The following is a 14574-nucleotide window of genomic DNA, read 5'->3' as shown; positions in this document are numbered from 1 at the left end:
AAAACAGCGTGAATCAAATTCAAGTTGAACGACAACTAATTCGGTAACAAAACATAAAACATGCAATCGATTCTTTAAAAAAACAAAGGTTGCCGAATAACATGAACTACAGTACTTTTTTAACCTCAACTAACATCAAACATTTCATTGAACAGTTGATTAACATCATTTTTGTCGACCAGAACCACGATTTCCGGAAGAATTATTACGCCCCACTTTCACCGATTTAACGTCATTTTTTTCCGTATTCAATGGGGTCTTTAGCATGTCACTTTTTGGCTTCGGAGTCGCGTTCGATGCTGCTGACTTGGGGAAGCATCTCATTGACATTGTTGGTCGGATGTTGGCAGAACCTGATGCCTTTACAGCTACTAAGCTAGTCTGACCACCGTTTCCAAAACTGGACGCCTCCTACAATTATTGGCAAAAGTAGAGAAAAGATCTCGAATTTTAACAAAATCAGCGCAATCAGCAGGTTTTAAGAACTCGGGGGACAGATAGTCAACAGGTTACAAAATTCAGCTCTATTTTGCCCCCCTCCCCCGTGTTTTTTATGTCCCCCAATTACAATTTGTGTTATATAGCAGATAATTAACAATATATAAAATGGTACGTGCGCGGGGGGGGGGGGGGGGCGTAAGAGATGTGCCCACCAAGCTGGATGGGGGAGCAGAATAGATCCCGAAATTCGCATTCAGTATCAAGCGAGCAAATAATCAAAAATATAACACGTTTTCAAGTTGTTACTCTAGTCTCATTTTAGTTGATCATTTGAATTGTTAAAAAAGGGCTACATCAACATAATATTTTTGTTCCGACCCCTCTTGAGGGGGAAGGAACTATATATTCAACTGGGGTTTTTTTGTTCAGTCAATTTTGGCCGATAGATATATTCATCGTAGAGAGTTGAGACTGGTATCATTAGTAAGCCTGTCCAGCGTAGAATATGGAATTTAAAATTTTTTTAATTTCATTTTTTACAGGGAGTTATCGAGGTTTAAAATTTGAGAAAATAGTGCGAATTCCGGTGGGATTTTATTCACATTTTCCGGAATGTTTGACTAAAACTTCACAGCCATTTAGCTAAAATTTGTCAATTTTCTTGGAAAGTGTTGTTGATTTTTGTTTGTAAAGACAAAAAACTTTATTGTAGGCTATTTTTATTAAATTTTTGTCAAAAATTCTGACTAAATTTTTCAAAATTAAGACTTTTTCATCAAAAACAGCACGAAACAAGTTTCTTTAGTCCAGTTTGATTAAATTTACAGGAAGTATAGACACAAACACCACTAACACAATCTTTTTAGACTCAAAATAGGGCTTTTTCTACTTCAAATTCCGTTGAGAGTGCTATGTAATTAAAACTTTGCCGTTTTTTTGCTAAACTTATTCGTTGATTGTCAAAAACGCAGCATCTATTTTTGAGTTTTTAACTAACAAAATATCAATATCTAGAACTTTCGAATAATTAAGTGTTCCTAATGGACAAACAACATTAGCAGGGCCAGTTTTGAATCAATCTTGGACTGATATAATACAAAAATATTTCGGATTGTAATCAGTCGGTCTTTTTATAAAAAAAATCGATCTTTTCTACATTAATTAAATAACAGAACATTTCAAACCAAAGCTAACTGATGATAGGTCCAATTGGATTCCTAAATAGCTCCACATCGCTGTATCTAGTTGATTACTTTAAAGCTTATGGTCGTTTTGACTTTTAAAAGTATTTGATTTTAAAATAAATAATGACTTATTGAACTTTGCCTCTTTTTTTCTCTTAATTTGGTCAACTTGTAGCTTATTGTCAGCAATGAAAGAATGCTTCCTCTTCCTATTGAAATCAAATTCAATCTTTATTGCGCTTTTACATCTTAAGTTTTGGTTTTCTGGCTTTGGTATTACTAGATTTCACATTTAAAAAAATTTTTTTTAGGTATTTGCCCATTTTTCACGTTTTCTAGTTTTGTCACATTATCACATTATTGACATTTCGTATATCACATTATTTGCTTTCAAAATAAGGCACAATTGATATTAAAATCCCTGAAGATATAGATTATGCTGTTCGCCTTAATTCGCTTTCTTAATATTGGCATATCTCATCAATCAAATGCATCATTTTTTACGCCACTGAGTTATTTGCTTTGGAGGCTATCTCTTCGTTCAAGAACTTTTTTTGAAAAATAGGTGGGTTTTTTCTAGGTTTTTTGGGATTCCCAAAAATAATTTTTGGGTTTTTCTATCTGTTCTTCATTTGGTAGACAATTATGCCAAAATTGTGGATGAGCGGGGTCGGAACCTTATGTGCAATTGCACATTACCGAGTCCCCTTGTTAGACATATGTACTTCACGACACTAACAAGAAGCAGCAGCGTACGAGTCTGTGAGAAGCACATTGTCACATGCGTATTTAATAACGCATCAGACCAAAAGGCTATTCAGCAAAGTGTCAAAATTGTATATCTCAAGTTAAAGAAACGAAAACGAGAAAAAGATACCCAGTGTTACAACAGCGAATATAACACGACTCAGTTACTGAAACTTTGCCCAGAGAAATAAATTCGTCCACAAAGTTAAACATCTAAATCGAATCATGTATGCCTTTCCAAAATCTTAACCGACACAAAAACCATCATGCTAATGTTACTAAGTACAATTGTCCGAACAGATTCCAAGTAAATTTACAGAGTTGAGACAGTTTTCATCGCCCATGAAAAAAAGGCTGGCTAAGAAAATCGCCATTAACGAATGACAATCATTGACATAACCAACTAACGTCGGGTGAATCGCTCTCAAACGAATGGCGAGCTGTTGCCTTCGGTAGTAGCCAGCTGAGGGATGCTAGCATTAAAGGGGGTCTGTGAGCGGAGTGAGGGTGAAGCGATGCGATGGGGGTGGGGTAAGTTTGGAGGGCTAGAGGAGAGGGGACCAAATCACCAGGTGGAGGCGATGGACGGGGTGGCTGAGGGGGAGTCAAATTTTTAGATTCAGAACCACACTTGACACCATGATATTATCTCCTCAAAAACAATTTTGTTGACTCGCATACTTAGCATTAAGTGAGGCCTAAGACACTTTAAAAAGCTGCTCAGCCACTTACTGTCCTCCGGGCTTTACCTGTTTATCCCATTTTGAGGCTCGTAAGTTAATAAACGTCAGGCAAAAAAGTCGGTCAAGCAAAAGTCGCATAAAAAGACCACAGGGCTAATATAATTGCTAAAAACTTAGAGTAATTAAGAAATTACGGCAGAACCAGATTCGATAAAAATATTTTTTAACATCGAATAATATGCTTACTAGAATGAGCACTAGCATAGAAATAATTTGACCTAAAGAAAAGCCTCTTATGAAACTCACGCAAAACGGTCGCGCAAAAATTTTGTACAAAAACACATGTTCAAATTAATTACTTCATATTGTCGTTCAAAAGCAATTAAAATAGGAAAAAATATGCGGCATAAAGACGTTTCTAAAGATAGAAACAGCGCAACATTAAAAGGGAAAATTTTTGTGAATTGAGCTATTGTTTTATTTTCAATCACAATAAAGAACAGTTTTTGCAGTGGTTTTCATACAATCTGTCTCAAAAGTACTGCAAATAAACTTTTATCTGAGAGCAGAGACAGTTTTTAAATTTCTTTCTGTACATTAAAGTCAGTATTAAAATGCGACAAGTTGTCCAAAATATAAACCGGCAAATGTCGGGAGAATTGCTCTTGAACGACAGGTGAGGTAATTTAATTCAATGGCTGTAGCCTAGATCAATTTTTCTTTATGGGTAAAAAAGCTTTCCCCCGCCGGGATTCGAACCACTGACCTCCCGATCCACAACCACCCGCACTAACCACTGCGCTACGAATCACTTACCTCTGCTATGCTGCAACCGAGTTTATATTAGCAACAAGCTTTACTTCGGAGCAATAGAGTTCACTCAAAAAGGAAGAACGAAAGCGTGAAAAAGTCACTTGAGAAGTCATAGAATGTTCAAGAAAAGCGCAAAATTTTCAAGCGAAAAATTTGCATAAACAAAAGACACACATGTTTACAATAATTTCTATGAACTTCGTTCAAGATTTATTAGCAGTTGCAAGCCTAAACTAACGTCGTATGGCTAGCTCTCGAATGACCGGCGGCGCAGTTTAATTTAGAAGGGGTGTCGTTTAATGTGTCCAAAAAGCGCTCCGACAGGTTCCAACCCACGACCCTCGGATAGTAGTCTGTAAATTTAACCACTAAGATATAGCGGCTTTGCTGATTCCTTACAAACGCCTTTATTTTAGCAATTGAATCAATTTCGTAATGAGAGCAAAGTCGATAACAAAAACATATAGCAGCCAAACAAGAAAAAGTCACTTTAGATCAAGGAATGTTCTATAAAAAACGTTCAAGCTGAATGTTTGAATGGAAAGAAACTCACTTTTACAATAAAGGCTTCAAACTTCGTTAGAGAGCCATCACACATTCGTGAGTCTCAAATAGCTTTGCATGTTAGATGCAAAGAGTTTAAAAAATGTATTGCAAAATTGCTTCGTGATGTACTCAAAAAGTCGAAAATTGCCAACCAAAAAATGGGTCTGGCATTTTGTTCTATCGCAAGATATGGGGGAAAGAACGCCTCAAGTTGGCTGAAAGAACGTCCGTCGTTGTTCAGGTCGCACTATCGGCTACCTACACCCTGTAAACTTTCAAGAAATGCAAATTACTACCGTAAAAGCGGTAAAGCGTAGGAAACTGGCCAGTATGGGAACAAAATTTAAATGTGTAAGGATTCGAGGAAACTTAAAGCAGCTGCCCCGTTTCGTTTCTTTAGTCAATAAGTTTGATCATTCGACCTGATCATACCAAAACACCAACGCAGTTCATCCTCAAATAAATGAAAACTTGTACATCATTCATCGGCTGAACTTTTGCCACACATATTTGACAAAGCAAGGACAACAAGAGCTCACTGGACAAATATTGTTCATACCCTGGGTGTTGCTGTCAGTTTCGGTGTCATGTTCAACGATCTAGTTGGTCTCACTCCGGGTATTTGATTAGACGCGAATACTTTCAAAGCTTGCCTAGGAGTTGACATTTCAACTGATGGCGTCTTAAGCGAAGACCCAGCATCTCGGGGATTTCGTGGTCTTTCATTAATAGTCCTGGCATCTTCGTTAGCAACGAAAAATAGAAGGACAATTTATAAACCAGGTTTGTTAATATCTGCAAATGATAGTCGATCGCATACAAGTAAGAGCTGCTGGCTCAATCTCTTAATATTGAGTCAAGTTGGCTCACGATTCATCAGAATCCAGAACGCGCCGCTGAGTGGAATCTTGAAAACCCTCAAATTTGAAATACAATGTTCTTGTAGAATGCATAGATGGAAAATAGACTAGCGCGCAGTATTACACAGATAAACCAGACAATTAGTTCAAAAATTTATCGCCATCGCTCAAAAAGCTATGTAAAAACCATTCAGTGATAAGTTAAAAAAAATTGTTAAATTCATTCCGCAAAAGCCTTTTTATTAGGTATCTTTATTACACATAAGAGTTTCTTAACCTTTAACTATTTCAAATTGAACAGAAGTTTTGAAGTGCAAAGGTCATTTTATTGAGTGAGGTATGTCATGTCATATATAAAAGTAAGTCACATATGATCAAAATCTAATCCCGCAAATGACCGAAGAAAAATCGCAAGAAAACGTGAGAAATTGCGTCACGCGCGTAAACGCCGTTAGTCAAAGGCGAGAGGAAGGAGTCATTTCCAACTTAGCCGTGCGAAAAAATGTAAAACAAAAAATGTAATGAAACAAAAAAATGGAAGAACTCCGGAAGCGACTCGAAGCGTTGGAACTTCACGAACAAAAACTGCAGCCGAAACCATTATATTTTCCTTAAAAACATTTACTCTTTATTTCACCAGATATGATGGAAGTATAGGGCACAAAATTAAACTTATAACGAATTAGATTTGAGCATAAAATAATTTCTTCAACATTTAGAAGCAAAAAAAGCGGCCACACATATTTAATTCTGAAGACATACTCTGCACAGAAACAATCTGCTGTGAAATCTTGATTCAGCAAAACTCAGTATTTAGAGACATATCTGGTGACGTTGAAAAAGGGGCCTAATTTTTAATATGGCCAAATAATGATCGGATCACTAAATTTTATCAATTTAATATTGTTAATGTTCGTACGAAATCAGACCTCTTTACTTGACTCGTTGGCCCAAAGAGAAGACTGGGAGCGCATAAGGCAGATGATATTCGTAAAAACTAAACAAAGAAAACTAAAGTTTGGAGTCAAGAAAACGCTAAACTTCTCGATTTTGTCTGAGAGCAATTAAGACATCAATAAGACATACTTCTCTCTTGTTAGAGATAAAACAGACAAATTTATTTCAATCTGTTACAAAGTTCTAATTATCTTGAAAAAGACAAAGGAAGCAGAATATTACTCAAGAGAAAAGAAATCGGTTTTTGGAAAAACCTAGTCCAGGGAATATTTTCAGAAAGTAATAATCAGTCAAAACTCGTAAACGGAATTCCAGCATATTCTCGGTCATTCACTATATTAAATGGAATATTTGCCAACCAAAAAATTCAGATGACCCACAGCAATATTTTTTGAGCATTTCATTTCTTTCAAACTTACTCCAATGACTGCAAATTAATCAGAATTTTTTCTCATGTTTCTCATTCCGATAACTTTTTACATACATCCAACTAGGCCCCCAGGTTAAGCTGAATGGTAAAAATAATTGATGCCAGAACTATGCCTTGGGGAATCAAACTTATGTAGAGATGGCTTTACAGATTTAGGCGTCTGGGGCGCCATCGTAATAGGCATCTTGAAAACTGGAGCTGCCCTTTTCGCAACCTTTGGATTCTCTAGAGTTTTTACAGTTTCCTTGGGTTTGACTGGTTCTTTAGGCTTCAAAGCTTCTTTATCTTTAGCTTTGCCTGAAGATCCTTTGCTGGGGATTTTGACTAAAGACGACGGGGTGTTTTGATTGCTTCTTTGATGCTTGACCTTGTCCGCAACAAGATTCGAACTCGATCCAGGGTTTTCCAGACTTTTCTTGAAAACTGAGGGCCGGGGCTTCACACAGCTCCACGAAGTTACTTCGTTTTTACTCTGAGTAGAGTTCAAAGATCCTCTCTTAGGAGTAACTGGTGCCTTCTGCTCTGGTTTAGAATGTGGCATAACAGTCAGTGGAGTGCGATCGTTTTTCTTCTTAAAAACAGATGATCTCGGCTTCACGGTTGTCAATGGACTTTCCACATTATTACTGTGCACTTGGACCAATGGTTTTGCCCTTGGCGTCAAAGAGGTTTTACGAAGTTTGTCTTCCAATGCATTAATATTAGGAGCTGCAGAGGCAGGGCTCATACCAAACATCTTTGCGAACACAGATCCTCTTGACTTGACCTGATCGCCGCGAACAGTGACGAGAGATGCACTTCTTGGCGTCAATTTTTCTTGACTAAATTTAACATTTGACGTTTGAGCATCACCCAACCCGAATCCCGCTAAAAGTCACAAAATAGCCAGAAAGCCGGAAAAATAACGACTGGCGCTTTCAGCTTGTTATAAGCTATATATCCTCATGAAAAATTTCTTTAGTTTTGCTTGAGAGTGATGTGGGTCATGTCTCCCCGCAAAAATAATTATTCAACAAACAGTGAAAGAAATGGCGTCACGCACGCAACTCAATTGAAAAGATGTTATGGCGATTAAACTGTATTTAAACTTAATGATGGTGATTTTAAGCAGTACCAATCAGTTTTGGTCCCAATCGACTGTTTAGAGTAACAGGTTTTAATAAAGAGCCTTTATTAACGATAACGCATTTCGTTAAAAATAATCTTGCCTCCATTTATTTGCGTTTGCACATGGTGTTCTGACCCCGCTTGTCCAAAATTTTAGCTTAATAGTCTACAAGATGAGGAAGAGATAGAAAACTTTCAAAAAATCTCACATTCTGCTCAAAAATAATTGGTCTACGAATAAAAAAAAAATGCTTCCAACTCAAATCACTTAGAAAGGAAAATAATGCCACATTAGTGGTCCGATGAGACCCGCCATTTTTAAGACTACGAGACAAAACAAGCAAAAACTCAAATAGCAACAACAAAGATTTACATCCAAAATTCAATGTCTATTTTTTTTAAGAAAAGGTACATATTAAGGAAGCCAAAATAGCGTCAAAAAATCTTAACGAAAAAGATTAGTTTGTACTTCCCAAGAAAAACATGGAGCCATTCCTTGATGTGACTCAGTAACAAGTACACAAAAATGATCAAAACGGTAAATTCAAGGAAAAACTTTTTTTTTTGAAAATGTCACACGCTAGAAAAACAAACGACAAATTCAGACGCGAAACAGAAAATTCCATTATTCTTTGCAAGAAAACGGCGTTGAAGCAGTTAAACACATATATTCATGGCGAACTACAATTTAAACAATTGTACATTCTTTGAACACCAATTATGAGATATTTGACCTGAAAAATGAGACTAGGTAACAAGTAATAAAAAAGATCTAGTTTTATTTTTCGAAAACAATTAATTTCAAAAACATAAAAACATTAGCTATCAACTGAAATCATCAAAAAAGTTCTTTCGAAGCCATTGAAAACTGTCATTATCCAGAACATGTCATAAAGAAAAAAAATGAACAATAAAAACAAAAATCAAAAAATAAACTTTTTGCAAAAAAATCGTATCGAAAAAACAACTCATAGAAAACAATAACTTTGTCAAATTGTGCCTTTTTCTAACATCAATAATTTGATATCCGACCTGCAATTAAAGGGAATAGGTAACAAGTAGGCCAGTAAGAACAGCGAAGTGTAAAACTAAAAAATACGTCTAAATTAAAAAAAAATTAATTCAAAAGTCATGAAAAACTTAAGCTACCAGCTGACATCAAAAATTAGGTTCTTTTATTCAAAAAATAGGTTCCTTTGTTCATCTATAGGAAGCCGCTAAATCCTCCAGTTATCGAGAAGGTATTTGACTACAAAAAAGAACGACAAATAAAGACAAAAACCAAAAGCTAAAATAATATGTTGCGAAAAACCGGTATCGAAGCCGTTAAAGCAATAAGCAATGCACAAGAAACATTCCATCTGTTCAATTTTTGCCGTTTTAACACCAAAAATTTGATGTGAGACCTGTAATTAATGAGACTCTGGAGCAAGCAGAGAAAAAGTACACAAAAAAGCAAATATAAAAAAATGTCTATTTTTTAAGTCATGAAAAAATTTAGGTATCAACTAATATCAGTAAATAGGTTCCTTCGTTCATCTAAAGGAAACCGCTAAGTCTTGCAATTCTCCCGAACTTACAGCGATTACACGAAAACAAGCCTTGCTACTGCTGTTCGTCCACAAGGCACACGTTATTGTTCCAAAGATTATGGATCTGCGTAATTTGACTTAAAAAATGAATGTCAAAAATAATGGTGCAAATTGCATAATTATTGAGTAAAATTACCAAAAAAGCAAAATATTAATTCCAGAACGCACAAGTCAAACTTGCATTCTTTGGAGTTAAAAAAAGATTATGTCAGCAGTTATTGGATTTGTTAATTTTGTAAATTTGAAAAGGGGTTAAAATCCTTCTTTCGATTAATTTTTCTTGAAAAAAAAGGCTAAATTAGCAACAAAAATAGCCAATAATTGGATCGAACAGTTTAGAAAAACTCTTCTTTTTTTAGAGGTAAAACAAACTGTACTAATTTTAACAAATTTAACGATACTTATTTAGGCAAAATTGGCAAAAAAATTGCTTAAGAATAAGGAAAATGAGAACATTAACACCGAAAATCACTAAAATGTTCAAAAATTTGAACCTCGATAACTCGGTGGAAAAAAAACGAAAACAAAATCTTTTTTCTTTTATATTCGACTCTGGACAAGCTTTCTAAAAATACCACTCAAAAATTCTACGCTGATTATATCGAAAGGCCAAATAGGACTGAAAAAACATGCTTGAGTATATAGTTCCTCCCGCACTAAAGCGGGTCGGAACAAAAAACTGAAAACAGTCAAGGACTAGCATCAAAAAATATCTGGAAGTAGCACAATTGCATCATGTGAGTAGGCTATTCTCACATAAAAGCTAATCAAGCGAAATAAATCAAAAATGACATCGCACACGCGCTTCAAATTAAAATCTGCAAAAACAATAGCAAAAACGAAACGATTACAAAAAGCTGTATGCAGTACGAAAAACGGTCAAATCATAAGAAATTTCTGACACTATCAAAACCTTACTTGGACTCGAGTCCACAATTTCATTCGAGATAACACTTCAAATTCATGTGCCGAAAATGCACTTGCTTACCAAAAACATTCGCAAACCGGATGCTGAAATTAAGAAAAACGCAGTGTTAATGCCTATTATTAACTTCTCCATTGAAGCAATGTAAGTTGCCATATTTGTTGATTTATTTGTGCAAAGCGCCATGATTTAGTGATTGCAAACCGTAAAAAGAAAGTCATGTAAAACAGAAAAGATGTCATAATCTGCTTGTTATAAACAAATTTGCGTTTTGCTGATAATGTCAATGTAGAGAAGACCCACTTAAATTAGCTATGAAAGTCATACTTACAAAAAATCTGATACTATCCGAAAACTATCAAAGAAGACGCTATAAAAAATAGATTAGCAAGCGTTGATTGTGGAATTTATCGCGACAAAGCTGAATTAAAAACTCGGTGGGATAAAGAGCTAACAAAACAGGACAAACATTAACCTCACAGAAGCTGAAAATGTGCCTTTTTGTCAGTGATTGAAAAGTATTAACAATCGTTGAAAAATCATTAACAAAATATAATTTAGTACCATGTTCCATAAATTTTTTGATCAATTCGACTAACATACAATTTTTATACTCCCTCTCTAAAAATGCAAAAAGGACAGAAAATTACTTAAATACTAAGTCTAGGGCTTTAAAAACTGTTCAAATTATCTTATTGCTCATTTAATCTAAATTCCTATCTCAAACAAATTCTAACAACTTGACTAACCAAAAATATCTTCGTCAGTCCCTTCATCATCACAGCTGCTCTCACTTTCACTTTCAGCATTCGTAGCTTCAGGTTCCCTATTTTCAACACCTGAAGACTCTTGATCACAACCATTATCCTGAACCGTTTCATCTTCAACTCTTTCATGGTCTTCAGAATTCTTGAAAATTTCATCGTAATTCTTTAAATTCTCTTCTACGTCCATCACTATGCTTTCAGGCTCCGCGTTCTTATCATCATTTACCTTTATATCCAGTCGATTGTTTTGATCAACGTCCATATGATCACAGTCCGCCACAAACGAATTCTCAGCTCCAACATCTTTAACTGTCTCAGAATTAACTGTATGCAATTCGCAGTGGTGTTCCCCAGTTTCTGGAACTGCGCCCTCTAACTTTTCAGCTGCCTTTTGTTTTTCTAAACTTTTCAATTTCGATTTGTGCTGCTGTATTTGTTCTTGCAGCGCCTTGATCTCTTCGACAGCTTTTTTATTTTCAGCATCAAAATTGTTCTTTTCAGTTTGGTACTGCAGTTTGCATTGCTCCAATTCAGTTTTCAAGACTTCCATTTCATGCGTAGCTAACTGAAGTTTCTCACTTGTTTTCGTTAAATCCGCCTCGTGGAGTTTCTTCAAATTTTCCACTTCGAGGCACTTCTCGTCGAGTTGCCGTTTATAGCCCATGTTTCGTTTGTTCAGTTCGTCAAGTAGCGAGTCGTTGCTGGTTATTCGCTCGTTACTGTCCGCTAAAACTTTCTGCAGCTCAATTTCGACTTCGCTGACTTTATTTTCCGCGCATGTTCGTTTCATTTGCTCCAGCTCTACCTACAACAAAATCACAATTTTTGAAGTGAATTAAAAAAATAACGATTCAACTCCAGTGGATGAAAACGGGCAATTTCGATTCAATTAGGCATATGTGACAAACTAACAGCATATTTAAAGGCAAAAGCAGCTCTATGTCGCAGCTCTATAGCAGGGAACAATTGCCCGAATCTTCTATTAGATTGCTTACAGCACACCTCCGTCGATGTTACTGCTTTCAAATTTGACGTTGAGTTACGATTCCTTTCACATATGAGTAAGCGGACAGGTATAAGATCAACACTGATCTGCGATCTAGCCTGCCCCTTAAGTTAACAAGGAGGCTCAGTCACTTGCGTTTACACATAAGGTTCCGACCCCGCATATCCACAAGTTTGGCTTAATTGTCGACCAAATGAGAAAACGTTTAAAAACTCTCACATATTGATCAAAAATAAATAGTATATGAATTTAAAAAATGCCTCTAACTCAAACCACTTATTAAAGGAAAAAATGACGCATTAGTGGGCCGATGAGACTTGTCATTATTAAGACTACGAGACAAGACAAACAAAAAATCAAATAACAAGCATTTGGATCTAAAACTCATTGTCTATTTTTTAAAAAAACAAAATCAAAATAGTTTTAAATAAAATCTAAACTAAACAAACTAGCTTGTTTTTCGCTAAAAGTTGAAAAAAAGAACGTTTGTGTTCTCGAAAGCAAATAATTCCATGAAATCCATTAAATATCAAATGAAATATTTAATTAGGTTTTTTTTTACATTCTTACCTTAATATAAAGACACTGAGACCTGTCAGTTTCCAGAATATGTCGAGCGTCTACAAACATAAACAACAAATTCAGACGAAAAACAAAAATTACGTTAACTTCTGCAAGAAACGTCATCTAAGCCGTTAAAATCATAACCAAGTCCGCAAAAATTAGGATATAGTCAACTGCGACTTCCTTGCAAACCAATAGGGAGATAGGTGAACGCTGAATAATGAGACTGGGTAACAAGTTTAAAAAAAATGAACAAAAAGGGAGAAGTTAAAAGTACATTTATATTTTTTTCGAAATCAATCGAAGGCATAAAAAATAGATAGTAACTGAAATCACTGTATAGGGTTTTTCTCCAAAAAGGCATTGAGATCTGCCATTAACCAGAACATGCCCTACGTCAACAAAAAGAACGATAAACACAAAAATCAAAACCTAAAAAATTATTTTGCAAAGACTAGTATTGAAGGCGTGAAAACAATAAGCATTGCACTAAAACTCTTGGATATGTCGAATTGTGCCTTTCATCAACAACAAAAATACCATACGCAAGTTATAGTTAAAGAGACTAACTAGATTGTTCTATAGCAGCGAGCCGCTTAGAATTGCAATTAACTCGCAGTTCTCATTCGACTGCAAAAAGAATTACGAACAGACGAAAATAAAAAAAGATTTTCTTTTTCAGAAAACCGGAATCGAGGCCGTTAAAACAATGAGCGATGCTCCAAAAATGCCATATGTTCAATTGATCCTTTCTTCAGCATAAATAATTGTACATGCAGCTGTTATTATTGAGAGTAGGTAACAAGCAGGCAAAAAACAGCAAAAAAACAGCAAAACACATCTGTATAACTTTTCTTTAAAACGTTTCAAATCAAAGTCATGAAAAACTTTAGCAATCAACCAAAATCAGTAAATAGGTTCCTTTTGTATCAGTAGGAAGACCTGCAATTATCCAGAAATTCTCAAACGACAAATACCGACCAATAACAAAAAGAAATTGATTAAAATCTTCTAGAAGACAGTCGAAGTAGTTAAACCATAATCTATTCAACGAAAAATCAATATGTTCAATTCTGTCTTCCTTTTAAAAGCTCAGAATATGACACCTGAACTGTCAATAATGTGAAAAGAGCGGAAAAAGAACCTGAATGCTGGGAAAAAGTCAAAAAATTGTAATTTTGTACGAAAATTCGTAGTATCAAAGCCGAAAAACCATGACTTTAAACCGTAGTATCAAATTTTAATCGATTAAAAACCCAATTTAAGCTGTTTTTGCTCATTTTAAGCTAGAAGCTGACCAAAATACTAGAATAAAGTCGAAAAGCTCAATAACCCACTGTTCATTTTAAAAATATGGATTTTTAAAAGTCAAACAATCATAAGCTTTCGACTAAAAAACGAACCAGGTTCCCTTGAAACTCCCTGGGAAGCCAGTTGGACATTTTATTAGTACGTTTTGATTTTAATTTTTGTTTTCTGTAATTAACGCAAAAAAGGGAGGAATAAGAAATTTTTTTGGACTTTAACAAACGACGATTAGGCCAAGACTAGCCTAGCTATTGTCGTTCGTCTATTGGAACCACTTCATCGTTCCGAATATTATGGATATGGATTATTTGACAAAAAGTCAATATATGATACGAACATAAATGATGCATTTCCCATAATTAGAAAGTTAAATTAGCGAATAACCGGCAAACGTTTCATTCAAGTACACTCTTAAAGGATCCACCATTAAACCAGCATGTTTTGGCGTCAGCGAAAACTGTGTCAGAATTTTTTGGGTGTGTTAATGCCGTAAATTTAAACAAAGTGGACTACAAAAGCCTATGTCGAGCCATCTTTGATGGAAAAAAGGCTGAAATTTGACAAATTTAGCAAAAATTTTGGACAAAAAAATTGGATCAAACAGTTAAAAAATACTCAGACAGTTGTTTTTAGAGGTAAAACGA

General features: G+C 35.3%; 2 protein-coding genes across 2 annotated transcripts; both read right to left on the bottom strand.

Annotated features, from left to right (window-relative positions):
* Positions 1–6: 6 nt before the first annotated feature.
* LOC142338352 (uncharacterized) lies at positions 7–5207 on the bottom strand. The gene is made up of 2 exons (XM_075388064.1): positions 4974–5207; positions 7–411 (listed from the first exon to the last, which is right to left on the bottom strand). Exons 1-2 carry the CDS (start codon positions 5079–5081, stop codon positions 166–168), a joined length of 354 nt encoding a protein of 117 aa, XP_075244179.1. The 5' UTR covers positions 5082–5207; the 3' UTR covers positions 7–165.
* Positions 5208–6734: 1527 nt separating this feature from the next.
* Positions 6735–11853, bottom strand: LOC142338351 (uncharacterized). Its single transcript, XM_075388062.1, has 2 exons — positions 11035–11853; positions 6735–7528 (listed from the first exon to the last, which is right to left on the bottom strand). Exons 1-2 carry the CDS (start codon positions 11840–11842, stop codon positions 6735–6737), a joined length of 1602 nt encoding a protein of 533 aa, XP_075244177.1. The 5' UTR covers positions 11843–11853.
* Positions 11854–14574: the final 2721 nt, after the last annotated feature.

This window comes from Convolutriloba macropyga, chromosome 4, assembly GCF_964194025.1.
Source record: "Convolutriloba macropyga chromosome 4, txConMacr16.3, whole genome shotgun sequence".
NCBI lineage: Eukaryota > Metazoa > Xenacoelomorpha > Acoela > Convolutidae > Convolutriloba > Convolutriloba macropyga.
Note: the sequence above shows the minus strand (reverse complement) of the source record. Positions and strands in the feature narration are given on the sequence as shown.

Bases quoted from the DNA above. Each gene is read 5' to 3' on its own strand.
- LOC142338352 (XM_075388064.1), bottom strand. From the start codon at position 5,081: ATGTCAACTCCTAGGCAAGCTTTGAAAGTATTCGCGTCTAATCAAATA. The intron at 412-4,973 runs GTATGAACAATA...CAATAATTGTAG, and splicing joins AACTGACAGCAACACCCAGG to GAGGCGTCCAGTTTTGGAAA.
- LOC142338351 (XM_075388062.1), bottom strand. From the start codon at position 11,842: ATGAAACGAACATGCGCGGAAAATAAAGTCAGCGAAGTCGAAATTGAG. The intron at 7,529-11,034 runs GTTAGTCAAGTT...TGTGACTTTTAG, and splicing joins GACTGACGAAGATATTTTTG to CGGGATTCGGGTTGGGTGAT.